General features: G+C 44.5%; 1 protein-coding gene across 3 annotated transcripts in view; it reads left to right on the forward strand.

The window, feature by feature from the left end:
- Positions 1-14685, forward strand: part of LOC128342861 (LON peptidase N-terminal domain and RING finger protein 1-like) — a 62050-nt gene that overhangs the window by 33539 nt on the left and 13826 nt on the right. For all 3 annotated transcript variants that reach the window (XM_053290905.1, XM_053290906.1, XM_053290904.1), the window contains exon 7: positions 8613-8727. In XM_053290905.1, the coding sequence (XP_053146880.1) occupies positions 8613-8727 (115 nt within the window). The remainder of the gene's footprint in view (positions 1-8612; positions 8728-14685) is intronic.

The following is a 14685-nucleotide window of genomic DNA, read 5'->3' on the forward strand; positions in this document are numbered from 1 at the left end:
AAGATGACTGCAGAGAGACATGATAGAGTTCTATAAAATCATACATGGTATGGAGAAAGTGGATAGAAAGAAAAATTTCTTCCTCTCACATAACACTAGAACCAAGTGTCATCCCATGAAATTGATTGCCAGGAAATTTAGGACCAACAGACAAAAGTACTTTTTCACACAACACATTATCAACTTGTGGAATTCTCTGCCACAAGATTTGGTGACAGCCAGCAACCTGGATGGCTTTAAGAGGGGTTTGGATAACTTCTTGGAGGAGAAGTCTATCAACGGCCACTAGTCTGAGGGCTACAGGCGTCCTCCAGCCTCAGAGGCAGGGTGCCTCTGAAGACTAGTTGCAAGGGAGTAACAGCAGGAGAGAGGGCATGCCTTCACCTCCTGCCTTTAGGCTTCCAGCAGCATCTGATGGGCCACTGTGTGAAACAGGATGCTGGACTAGATGGGCCTTGGGTTTGATCCAGCAGGGCTGTTTCTATGTTCTTATATTTCTTTTCTTGGCTCAAGTTATCCAAGTCTGGTTGTATTTATGCAGAGTGGGCATTAGATATAAGCTATTAAGTTGCAAGATTCAAAGTAATTTTGATGTTCTGTTCAAATACATAGGAGATCCATAGTTCATCGGCACAGAGTCCTCACTTGGAAATCTAAGCCTCAGGGATGGTTTTAGAATTATCATGGGCTGTTCAGCTTGTTGTAACTGGTGGCTTCGATTCATCATGTTGGCCTGGAAGAAAAGGTGCACAGTGCATTGTGGGGATCCCCCAGCGATGGCTGGGAGCCTACTCCTGTGGGAATAGCTGGCGGCGACATCGGAGCAGTTATCCCAAGTTAAAGACGTGCTTGCGCCTTTGACCTTGGCTAACCGCCTTGGCGGCAGACCCACCTCCAAGTTCTTATAGGCCGCCAAGCCCTTGCTTAGCTGCCTTAGCCTGGTTTTGGCTGCTCGTGAGAACAGCCTCACTGTCTGTTTCAGGGACATTTCCTACACTTCCTGTGATATTCTATAGTATCTGTCCAACAGCACATGAAACTGCTTTGTAAGCTTATTCTTACATGGCACTGCCAATAGTTTGCCTGCCCTGGTACTTTGAGGCCGAGATAGCGGTGCCATCTAACATCTTTAAACCTGCATTGTGGGTGATCCAATTTGGAGCCTTGTTCACGCAAAGCTAACACTAGTTTGTGTGCAGTATGTATTGTGTAGTGTGTGCCTGTATATACACTAGGCCTCTCTCTGATACATTAGGTGGCCAACATGATGTAGAAGAGTTTTGGTCAATTTGGATCTGAGCAGCCTAGGCAGCTTCAGACATTATATAAATGCCTGGCTAACCGTGTAAAAGGAAGTCCCACCCCTGCACTATAACACTCACCCACGTGCCCTGCCAATCACACTTACAACTGGGCTTGTCTTAAGAGGAAAAAGCCACTCTCCCCATGATGGTGGGCACATCTGTGATTGCGAGGGTGTATCAATCCTCTCCTCCCTCTCTTTTTCCTGTGCTGTGCATGGCTACAGCAGGGCATTTTTTAAAACATCTGAATCAGGCATCTGTTGGTTCATACTGAAGCAATCCAGACTGATCAGCTTCCAAATTGATTCTGCCTCTTCAGCTACTTCTTCATTTCCCCTCATCCCTTTTGCTACAAACATGTATAGGAGACAGGCTGCTTCCACTTTTATTTTTCTCTGAACATGGTGAGGGAGCAGCATTTCCATGGCTTCACTTTTAAAATTGAACCTGAAAATTTTTTTCCCTGGCTGCCACCCCCCAGAAAAAGACTACAATTCCCAAGAAACCCTGCATCTTGATTAGGACTCCAGGAAAGAAGAAAAAAAAGCTCTTTTGGGACTGCTTCCAATTAGGCTGAAGTGAAGCAAGAACACCACTCCTGAAGTCCCAGATTGAATTGGGGGACCACTCTGACTCACTGAGGTGATCCCCAAATCTAGTCAGGGCAGCTTTGCACAGCTGTGTGTGTGTGTGTGCATGCTTATATACACAATAAAGTCAAGATAAACGTTGATTGATTGATTAAGTGCTATCAAGTCGGTGTCAACTCTTAGCGATCACATAGACAGATCTCTCCAGGATGATCTGTCTTCAACTTGGCCTTTAAGGTCTCTCAGAGGTGCATTCATTGCTGTCGTAATTGAGTCTATCCACCTTGATCCTGGTCGTCATCATCTTCTCTTTCCTTCAAATTTTCCCAGCATTATGGATTTCTCAAGGGAGGTGGTTCTTTGCATAATGTGTCCGAAGTATGATAATTTGAGTCTGGTCATTTGTGCCTCGAGTAAAAATTCTGGATTGATTTGTTCTGTGATCTATTTGTTTGTTTTCCTGGCTGTCCATGATATCCTCAATAATCTTCTCTGGCACCAAAGTTCAAAAGCATCAATATTTTTCTGTCTTGCTTCTTCCAAGTCCAGCTTTCACATCCATAGAGTGTCATGGGGAAAACCATTGTCCGAACAATTCTAATCTTTGTAGGTATAACACATCATGGCATCTAAATATCCTTTCCAAGGCCTTCATTGCAACCCTACCAAGTGCTAGTCTGTGGCATATTTCTTGACTGCTGGATCCTTTACTGTTGATGGTTGATCCTAAAAGGCAGAAGCTATCCACCACTTCAGTATCTTCATTAACAATTCTGAGGCTGGTTGCTGTGCCCATTGTCATTAGTTTCGTCTTTTTGACATTTATTCATAGTCCCATTTTTTCACAGTGCTCCTTGACTTTCATTACTAGAGCTTGCAGATCATCCGCATTCTCAGCTATCACAGTGGTGTTATCAGCATAGCACAGGTTATTGATGTTTCTTCCTCCAACTTTAAAACCACGCTCATCTTCTTCCAATCTAGCTTCTCTCAGTATATGTTCAGCATATAAGTTGAATAAGTATATAGCCTTGTCTTATTCTTTTGCCGATTTGGAACCAGTCTGTTTCACCATGTTTGGTCTGGACTGTGACAATGAAATGTTCTGGGATGCCAATTTCCCTGTGGATATTCCACAACCCGACATGGTCGACACAATAGAAAGCTTTTCTGTAATCAATAAAGCACATATTGACTTATTTCTGTTATGATTTAGCTTTCTTGATCCGGCGTGCATCAGCAATAATGTTTCTTGTTCCTCAGCCTTTTCTGAAACCAGCTTGAACATCCGGCATTTCTCTTTCCACATAGGACTCTAATCTGCGTTAGATGATCCTGAGCATTATTTTGCTAGCATGTGAAATTAAAGATATTGTGCAATGGTTTGCACAATCTGTTAAGTCTCCCTTCTTTGGTATGGGTATGTAGACTGACTTCTTCCAGTCTGTTGGCCATTGTGTCATTCTCCAAATTTGCTGGCATATTTTGGTTAGAGCCTTGACCCATTCTTCTTTTGTTGCCTGCCTTATTTCTGTAGCCATCAATTCCTGTAGCCCTCTGACTTGGTAAAGACCAGAGTGCTGATCTAACTTCATCTTCCCATACTAGAGGTTCTTGCAAGTAGGGAATATCTTCTAGAGTATCTTGGATGTTGACGTCCCTGCTGTACAGATTTTCAGGTTTATCTTCTCTGAATTAGTTACTAGCTGTCCTTTGGCATCCCTTAAAACACCATTTCGTGGTTGGAACCTCCTTCTGAGTTCAGAGATCTTTTGGAAAACTCTTTGTTTTTCTGTGTCTATTTTGATCCTCAAGGTCTTTACAGATGGCATTGTAGTACTGTTCCTTGTCTCTTCTAACAGCTTTCTGAAATTCCCTGTTAAATTCCTTCCTGAGGTCTTGTATCTTTCTTGACTTTGGCTTCTCTCCTCTTCTTGGCAATTTCCACCGTTGGTTCTGACATCCATTTTGCTTTCTTCTGTTTCTTGGTCTTTGGCAGTCTCTTTTCACATTCATCCTTAACAACTTCTTTGATTTCATCCTACAGTTCCTCTGTTTCCCTATCAATGAGGTTCAGAACTTCAAAGTGGTTCCTGATGTTCTCCTTGAAAATGGTGGGTACATTCTCAAGATCATATTGTGGAAACTGGATAGCTTTGTTTTTCCGCTTTAGCTTGACTTGGAACTTGCACATGAGCAGTTCGTGATCTGTTAACATTTGGCTCCCGACCATGTGTTTGCTGTTATAACTGACCTCTTCCACCTCCTTGCACATTTACCTTGCAAATGTAATCATTTCTGTGTACTGCTTAGTGATGTCCATGTGTATAGGCGCTGCTTTGGTTGTTTGAAGAATGTATTGGCAATGAAAAGATCATTGGCTTGGCAGATACTAACAAGTCGTTCTCCTGCTTCGTTTCTGTTTCCTGGGCCATACAGTCTGACTCTGTTTTCCTCCTTACCTTTTTCAACTTTGGCATTCCAGTCTCCAACCAGCACCAGCACATCTTGCTTGCATGTTCTGTCAATTTCAGACTGGACTTGAGCATAAAACTCATCAACTTCCTCTTAATCTTCATCAATCGTTGGGGATTAGACTTGAAAAACTCTCATGTTAAAGGGTTGTCCATGAAATCAAATTGATATTAGTTGGTCACTGACCAACTCATTGATCATTGTACCCAAGTACTGTCATTGCTATGTCCTTCCTGACTATGAAAGTAACACAATTCCTTTTTTGTTTTTCGTGTTCTGAGTAGTAAATGGTATGATTTTCTGACTGATCAAGTGTCCCATTCCAGCCCATTTTAATTCACTGATGCCCAAGATATCAATCTGTAGTTGATTCATTTCCTCTTTCACTGTGTCGAGCTTTCCTATATTCATGCTTCTTACGTTCTACGTTCCCATTGTAATTCTGTCTTTGCAGCTTCGGATTTTCTTTTCCCGCATGGCAACATCAGCTGCTAGACATCCAAAAGGCTTTTGTCTAACTGCATCATAAACGCCATCAGTACTCAGCTTTTTTCAGTAGCATGTTGAGTACCATCCAACCTGAGGGGTCCATCATCTGGGACTATATCGACAATCATTCCATTTTGTCTATCCATGTGGTTTTCTTGATAAAATACAGGAGTGGTTTACCATTGCCTTCTCCATTAAGAAAAAAAAAGCAAAGCAGGAGAAAGAAAGATACACAATCATTTGTAGAATTAAATCAAGGAAGATAATGCATATAGAATTTTATTGTTGAAAGGGACCTTGGAGGTCTTCTGTTCCAAGGGTGGGCATTAGGAAGCTTGGGAGTTCCTAGGCTCATTAGAAGTAGTTCTCTATGCTTTGGGGCTTGCTTCTGCCTGCCGGTTTGCTTCTGCAACCGAAACAGCAGATCTGATTGGCTGACTGGGAGTATGGCTGCACCATTTTTATTTTGCCTCTCGTAGAATGCAAAGAGTTTTTTGTACTTTCTCTCTCAATTATTTCTCTCCAGTTTCTTCCACCACAAAGTTTGTCTTGTTCTGCTCCTGCCCTTCAGTAAATTCTTCTGAAATCCAGGGGGTTTGATGTTAAATCCTTCATACTGTCAATGTACATTTTTGTAAAAGCTGACATTTTGCAACTGGCTCCGCCTCTCCAAGCCACTGTTTTGTGCTGTAGCTTCCAAAGCACTAGCAAAGACAAGTAGCTCCAGGAAGCCTTGAGTCTGCCCACCCCTCAGTGCTGGAATGGATGGATATTGTCCTGAAACTCATTGTTCCAAAAGGTTATAGACAGTTTCTGTATGAACTGATTGTCAGACTCACTTATATCCAAGCTTGAAATAATTATATGTCTGAGTCAGACATATAATTATCTCAAGCTCAGATAAAAGTGAATTTAGACATTACAGCCATGTCCCAGACTATATGAAACCAACCAGTAAACAGCAGTGGTGGAGAAATTCTTCTTCCAATAAGAGGCTATCTATAATTGTATGATTATTAATAGAGGAATCAACAAATCTAAATCCAGTGGATTTTCTTTGGATTCCACCAGAGGGATTAGCCCGCAAAGTTTCTGTTCCTATAGTACACCTCTATATCTTGTATCAAGTCCAGGGTTTATCTAGCTCTGTGTCATCCAAATTGTAGGAATTCATTCTAGCTTTGGTAGTGCAAAACAGCTTGCCTTATCCTGTGCAAGTAGAGCCCAGGTTACAAGGTAGGTCTCTTGCATTCTTCTTATGCTAGATGTGGCACAGGATTGTACTGAACTGCTGTGCTCTGGGACTGAAAAGGCCCTCAAGTTGGAGAACAGTGGAGAGTTGTGCGACTCTATCCATGGGCCTCTTCTTGCCATCAAGCTCTTACCAAACGTGTACAATAGGCCATGGTGTACAATATGGAGCAAAGAAAAGATTCAGCAGTTCAGGTGATGCAGGGATAAGCTCCTTGTATGTTGGGAGTAAGTATGGAGTTAGGCTGCCTCAGTATTCAGAAACGGTGACCAAGAACTCATAACTGCCTACAGTGTGGAGTCATTGGGTGAGATTGAATGCCCTTGTCCTTCATGTAAGCCGCTGGATTCTGGGGCAAGTGCACATTATTGCTCTAAGCTAGAGAAACTGCATGTATTTGGTTTTCTGCAATGCAAAAACCAAATACCGTTGCAGATATCTTGAAGAAGTAATAGCTTTGAGAATGTAATTTTCTGTGCAGTGGAGAGGAGAAGCAGCTGGGTGTCCAAGCTGATGTCCAGTTAGGTCAATTGAGGGCAATAATACAAATCTGATGCACAGCTACATTGTGGACATGCCTTGCATAACACACCTGTTTTCCTGTGTGACAAGAGCAGAGCTAACTGCCTGCCTGACCCAAACATTCTCTTCTGATCTGCAGAGTGGGTGCTTGTGGGGAAAGGTTGCACTTTGCCCCACCACCAAAGCTAAGACAGCCTGAGCTGCCATTCACATCAGTGAGAGAGGAGGGCAACTCCATCAAGTTCCCTTTTGTTCTCTAACTGCTGCCAAGTCAGCAATTTCTTGGAAGATCTGTGTGACAGGAAGAGCACCTGCTTCCTAACTCAGAAATTGGCTGACATCTTGTTTAATGAAAGACCTTTGCTACAGGAGAAGCGCTGGTGCTTCTGATAAGGCCAGCTGAAGCAGCTCCAATGCTGACTCCGTGGTGGGGCCAAATTTCAATGACTTCCCCTTCCCTAGGAAGTTCTCTGTGCCTCCCGGATAGATGTCCCTGAGAGTTGCACAGGTGACACAGAGGGCTTATGTGGGGAGGGTAGATCAATGAAATTGCTACTCTTTCTCTCTAGCACTGGAGCAATTTTAGTCTGGAACTTCAGAAGCTCTGGTGTTACACTGATGCTTATCCTGTTGCACTGGTGCTTCATTAGGATGTACGCCAATGTCATTGGTTCTGCCTCTGAATCTGGTCTGGAGATGGGTTGCTCTTTACCATACTGCTGAGACCAAGACAGCCATAATCTTAACTCTTCCCCCCTCCCCACTTTCTAATGTGGTTGTAAGCCTTTTGTTGCATAAGCTGCTTTAAGAACTTTTTGTTGAAAACTGGTGTAAAATATTCTAAATAAATAAATAAATAGGTATTTCACAATGTGTTCATGAGAAGATATATATATCCTTAAAAGGGGTGTGTGTGTGTGTGTGTGTGTGTGTGTGTTGGTTTAATTTACTCTGAGCCCAGCAATTAGTGGAGAGGGGGAGAAGATGCCACAGTCCAGTGCCTCATGGGCAGGGCTCAAGTTTCCTTGGAGGCTACTTTAATGCTCCTTTTGGGGGACTTGCATGCCCTTTTGGGCAGATTTGTGGGGCTTGTTGGCATGGCAATGACCTTCCCATGTCTGGGGCATCTCCTTGTAAAGTATGTTCAAGTTGGACTCCATTACTGTGGCTGGGGACCAGTATTCCATGCAGCAGGACAGTGGTGTTAGGCCCCACTGGAGCTGCTTTGCAACATGAAAGGCAGTCCTGACCGTGTTGTGCAACAAGGCATTTGTGCAACCACTTAAAACAGTGTCTGAGCAGTTGTGCACTGCTATTTCCATGGTTTCCAGAAACAGGTCTGCTTCTTACAGTGGCTGTATTTGCATGTAACACAGAACTGGAGTTGAAGGTGCCAGAGGTTATGTCTGAATGCAGTCTTGGGCCCCAGAACTCTGGTTCTGTTCGGAGAGCAACCCAAGGCTCCACTCTCCAAACTGCAGTTTGTACCCTCGGATTGCCAGTGACACTGCTCCTCCCTCTACCCAGCTGTGATTGGCTGCGCAGCCCACACAACCAGTTACTCCTCCTCTCTGCGTCCTCGCTGACTTAAGAGAGAGGGAGCTCTCCATCACTTCTGAATGCAGACAGCAAAGCGGGGGCAGGTAGCAAGCGGAACAGCGGGTCCAGTGGCTCCACATTACGTGCAAATGTGGCCAGTCACTGTGGCAGTCCTTTAGATGTTGGGTCAGGAGCTTATTCTCGTGAGATTCCTTCCCCACCCACACAATTTTGTGTTTACCTTCCAGCCCTTCCAGCGGCATATCAAAATGCCTTCCAGGGCATATCAAAATGCAAACAATTCCAAGGCCTCAAATCAATAGGATATATGTATATATTACTTGTGCTCCTAAATTTTTCTTTCTGGGTCAATATGTGTCTATTCTCCAATCCTACCTTTCCTTCTGATAAGGCCCTTTTCTCTCTTCTCTGGTTCTGCAGTATGTTCTTTGAGCCAGTGACTACGCCTTGTGGCCATACGTTCTGCAAAGAGTGTGTGGAACGCTGCCTGGACCACAGGCCCAACTGCCCACTTTGCAAGCAGAGCCTGAGAGAGGTAAGGAGGAATCCAACAGGATCTTTACTTGCCGGAGAAGAAGGAAGGTCCAAATTTACATTTAAATCCTAAGCAATTGGAGACAGTTTGTTTGTTTTTGAGGGAAAGGGCATTGTAGATTTCTGTTTTTGCAAGCTGGTGGTGGTATTATTCAGTTTGAAATGTCCTTTACTCCATCCAACATCTGGGGCCAATTATTAGCAGTACCATGGAAGTGTTCTTTGTTAGGACAGGGCACCTATGCCTCTAAAATCTGTGTAAAAATGATATGACTGGCAAGTGCAGCACTTTGGCAGGAAAAAGTGCACCCTCCAAAATGTCTATTACTTCTGGCAACCCTAATTAGTTAAGGCTATACTGTTTATCTGACAAAGTCCTTGGCTTCTTTTCAAGTGCTAAGACTGAATGGATTTGGTAAGTATTCTGAGGTAAGATGTTGCACAGATAACAAGGCAGAAAACCACATTTCAAAGATGTTAAATGGAAACATTAAATTTCCATTAAACAGGAAAACATTAAATAATGCTTAGAGCCTTTGATTAAGTGGGTCCTTGGAGCCACACAAAAGAGAACATTATTAAAATGGGAAAGCAAATGTTCATACATCCTACATGGAGGTGAAGAGTAAGCACGAGCAAACTGGCATCCATTGGACAGGTTGCATTTCTTCTCTGAAACAAATGAATGGGGAATGAGGATTTTGAGGACTGATTCATATATGCAAGCCAACTGCTTAGGTTCCCACACGATTCTTCACTTGCATGGGATTATGGGGAGAAAGGTCACTGTGAACTAAACAATATTTGCAGACAGCATCTAGAGGCCAGTAGCCATCAAGTGTTGCTGTGACTATGGAAATGGGTTCTGTGCGCTATATTCTGTTCATACAGAATTTCCCTCTGTGCTCATGTATGCACGAAGAAAATAAATAGTGTGATTGTGCTCTGTGGGACAATTACTGGTTGGCTGTGCCTCTAGGTACCAAGTAAGACAGGCTTTATGATATCCGGTCTGAAGTCCTCTTCCATCCATGAAGTATAAATGCTTCTGCCTCTTGGTCTGAGTAACTTGCCCTCATTTCAGGTCCTGTTCTTTCTAGAGCTGCTAAATAAATAGTATTTGTGCTTTCTAGAGCTGCAGCTAAATATTATTGATTTAAATTTTGTGCTTTCTAGAGCTACAATTAAATAGTATTTGTAAAGAAATAGGTAGTGCTTGGAGACTAACTATAAGGATTATAAGATGGTTTAATACTGTGTAAGATTTTTTGGGTGACAACCCACTTCATCAGATGATGAGTTGTAACTGAAGAAACACAGGGAAACTAAAAAGTAGATATCATTTCATCTGCATTGGCTTACACACCCCACAGCATAAAAAGGGTGGTGCCAGACTTACTTGGGCCACTACAGGGCTCTAACATATGTTGTGACTGTTGCGCAAGAGGGCAGTAGTGTTACTGCAGACTCTTGTGCAATTGCACAGGATGCTGTACTTCCTTATTCCCAGTTCTTGTGCAATCACACAAGAGTCAGCAGTAGAGGTACTGCCCTCTTGTACAGCAGTGCTGTGTGTGTTAGAGCCCCGTAGCAGCATGGACGGGCCTGGCATTGCCCACGTTACTCTGCAGGTCATGTAAGCTGCCATGTTAATAGGAAGGAAGGAAGGTGTGATGTGAGTGGGCTCTCTACCCTTCACCAGTTTCTTGGAATTTATAGAAAGCACAACATAACGGTCAAATGAGGAGAGTGACTATAACTAATGACGGACAGTATAGAGCATAAAAAGGCAAACCCTTTTCTCCTCCAAATTGTCTTTTGGAAACATGGATGATCAGAGGCGTATCTAGGGAAAATAGCGCCTAGGGCAAGCACTGAAATTGCGCCCCCGTCCAAACATCTGACACCCATCTTTCAGATAACTTTACCATAATATCAGCTCAAAAACACAAGTCAAGCTCGTTCATCTTTTAATATTTCAAAAACTATTTAACAGTGGACGTTGCCAGACAAAAACATGCTGGAAAACTACACATTTCAGTATGCTGGGGCTCATGAAATACCCAAATACTATGTGGAGGTGTACTTGGAAAACTAAACAGAAGTGCCTCTCTGATTCTCTATTATGCATTGTAGCATCACTATTACATAAGTTTTAAAAATAAATGGAGAATTGGTCTTTTCCCAGATACTCTGAAAATAATTAAAGGATATGCAAAGTAAACTGTGTCACTGCTTGGAATATATTCTAATATTTCCGAAAGACAGTTAAAATGAGAGAAAGAAAGCAAGAAACTCCCAGTCAGAGGCATAACTAGGGAGAATAGCGCCTAGGGCAAGCACTGAAATTGCACCCCTGTCCAAACAGGAATGATGGGACTTGTAGTCAACAATATCTGGAAATCCCTGTTAAAAGGAACACTGTACCATCTAGAAATGGTTGTTGATCAAAACCTGAAAACATGAGCCATCTCTGTAAAAGACTTAGAACAAGAGTCAGGAGTTATGTGAGGATTCCAAGTGTCATTTTCTGTTTCATCTCATTCTTTTTAAAAAACATGACTTTGTCCTAGAGGATCACCTGCCCAAATAGCCACTAGCAAAATAGGGGAAGAAGGAGGTGGTGGTGGGGTCTATAAACCTGTGAATGATTCCTGCCAGCTTTTGTCTTATGATGACTGTTGGCTCATGATGGGGTATATGTGCATTCACCACACCAGTGCTTACTTTGACACCAAGAGGGAGGAGGATACATTAGTTTGCCACACTAGACAGAGGCATTTGCAACAGAAGCAGACAGCCATGATCTGCCAGGGCCAAAACCAGCCCCTGCCAGACTAAGAAATAATTGTAATTTGCCCCCTTCCTGTCACAAGCAATGTGCTGTTCTTTTATGATTGACTCTAACTCTCAAATATCCCAGTCATGGATGGAAAATTCAGGGTCAATTTACAAGAGACACATTTTCTACATGGAAGTTTCTTCTGTGCAGGTGTTGTGCAGAAACCCATGTGTAGTGACCACCAGGGGCATAGCAAGGTTGGAATGGGCCAAGATGAGATTTTAAAATGGGCCCCCAGCCCCTCAAAGTCCAGGACCTCCACACACCCCAGGCCCCCAAGGATTTAAGTCTGATATTTCAAAATAAGTATGCTGCCTGGAAATACATTTCACTGAATACACACATGCACACTTCACAGTACATAGTGATATACATTGAGTACTATATATTTGTGCTACTTTTAATGCCTAGAACACACTAGCAACGCTAATTATTAAAATGGCCCCCTCACTGCAGATTAGCAAAGGAGACTTTCAACCATGCAGGGTGAACCTATGTTTGTTTTCTCAGAATTCTGAACAAATTCAGTAAACTTTGATTCCAGGAGATTTTTCACACGAGGCTTTTAAAGCCCCTTAACACACATCTCCTCTGGAATGGAGGTGCTGCATTCACATGTTGGCCAGATTTACCCTGAAGTCCCTGCAAGTTATTTGAGAGCAGTTCACACACAAGAAAAATAAAATAAAATAAAAGCCCAGCACATGCTTCACAGTTCTCACTCAGACCTTCTGGGTTGCAAAACAACTTGAACATAAGTGCATTCATGAATGAATGAATGAATGAATGAATAAATAAATAAATAAATATTTGTTCCAGAAGTGTTTGTAATTTCCTGACATGAAACAAGCCACTTATAGGCCTTTTTAGATAGTTTTTGTTTTTAAAGCCAGCGCATTTTTCAGTCTGTTTTAAATTAAATATTCAGAGACTTCTCAGTCTCGCCCCATCCCCCCCATATCAAAGCCCTATGGCAAGCAGATCCCTATATTGGGGCGGGGGGTAACCACAAAAAGGCATTCACAGCCTACCTGGCAAAGGCTGTACTGGATGGTCTGGGCAGAGGGTCTGCTCCAGGGAACTCTGCCAGCCTCCTTCCTGGCTTCCTACCTCCCTTGGGGCCTGCCAAGTTCAGGCTTCAGGGAGGCCTACTTGGAGGCCTCTCTGGAAGCCCCGCCCACCCGCCGATCAGCTGAGAGGTGGGGAGAGAAGAGCTCTGCAGTTTGCAGGCTGCTCCGATCCTAGGCTTCGCCGATCCTCGGCCGGAGCTGGAGGCAAGTGGCTGAGGGGCCCTGGGCCTGGGCAGGTGGGCAATGGGGTGGGGGTGGCAGGAACTGGCATGGCACCCCCACCTCAGTGGCGCCTAGGGCACATGCCCTGCCTGCCCCCCCAAGTTCTGCCTATGCTCCCAGTGGCCCTTAATACTAAGGATTTCACACTGATTCAAAGACAAATTCACCATGAACAGCCATTTTATTAAGACGTCACATTTAACTCACTTATCACAGGAAGCAAAGTAAGAGCAAATGAATACAGTCCTAGCTCATAAGCTTCAGCTCAGTATTCACAAGCCCTGATTCTTTGTACATAGTTCCAAACTAAATATGTATACAGTGATTATATTATATATATATATATTTTTTAAAAAAATTACCTGTAGCCCCTTCGGGGGCTTCTTAAAGGCTGTGGGGATGGTGTCTGCAAAGGTTCCCCCTCCCCCCGCTGGCCTCTAGGGCCTTGCAGGGACCATTTGAGCATATGCGGTGGCCATTTTAAAAAATACATTTTGTTTTTAAAAAATGGCCGCTGAAAACAAAATGGCCACCGTGCATGCTCAAATGGCCTCTGCAAGGCCTGGCATGGCCTAGGGCCTCACAGAGGCCATTTGAGCATGCGTGGTGGCCATTTTGTTTTCAGCGGCCATTTTTAAAATTTTTAAATTTAAAAAAATGGCGCCCCCCTTCAAGTGGTGCCCGGGGCATGTGCCCTGCCTGCCGTACCATAGATACGCCCCTGTGGGTGATTAACCGGAAGCCTGTCTGAAAACATGATAGCCTGGAATTGGGTCTCTGGGAGCGAGGGCATTCTGACGTGTGCTGTTTGTGGTACAGTCCGTAAAACTAATACAAACTAGCTTTACCCACGCAGAGCATCTGCACACTAGTACTGAGGCGGTGGGGAGAGTTCCTTCTTCAGGCCCCCATTCCCCCCAAATGCCAGGTTGGGCCATTTTCGGGGCATTTGGGAGGCAGGCGGCCCTTGCCACCATCTCTGCCACCATCCCCGCTGCACTGCCACGTCTCTAAAAGGCCACTCCAATACACTCCAGCATATGCAGAGCATCTGTGCACTAGTACTGTATTGCTCTCCTCACCCCCCCCACAACAGCCCCCTCACCCCAGAGACCTCCCAATCCTCACCTGAGCCCCAGATTCCTCTGCTCCTGCTGCTGCTGCTCCTCCTTCTCACAGGTCCAGAGTGGATCCCAACTGGAGCTTCAGCGCTGCCCCTGCCACCACCGCCCCTGGCTGCGCTTGACACCTGTGTGGCTCTGCATTCCAGGCACCTCCAGTGTGCCACTCATGCACATGCCATACATCTCCTTAGCGATATATATACACACACACACATACACTAGCCGACCTGGCACAGAGCATCTGCACTTCTACTTCTCTCTGGCTCTCCCCCCTTCCTTCAGCCCCAGTTCGTTCTCCTCCCTTCAGCCCCAGTTCATTCTCGCCCACGACCAGGCTGGCTGGTGCTTCCTCTTCCCGCCCAGCAGCCAGGCAAGCCACAGTTTCCGCTCGCCTGGTGGCCAGGCTGGCCGCTGCTTCCTCTCACTGCCAAGCAGCCAGGCTTCTTCTTCTCACCGCTTCTTCTTCTCATCCTGCCGCCAGGCCGGCCGCCGCTTCCTCTTGCTACCGGGTGGCAAAGAAAGCCACCACTTCCTCTCGCTGGCTGCTCACCTTCCTCTCCCCCTCCTCTCGCTTGTGAACTGTCATGAGAGCTTCCACACATGGGATTAGCTATGGGTACATCTTAGCGAATTATTTATATATTAGTGGGCCCAGGCACAGAGCATCTGTGCCTCTAGTTGGGCCCATTCATCCCCCCCCA

The sequence above is a fragment of the Hemicordylus capensis genome, chromosome 2 (genome assembly GCF_027244095.1).
Source record: "Hemicordylus capensis ecotype Gifberg chromosome 2, rHemCap1.1.pri, whole genome shotgun sequence".
NCBI lineage: Eukaryota > Metazoa > Chordata > Lepidosauria > Squamata > Cordylidae > Hemicordylus > Hemicordylus capensis.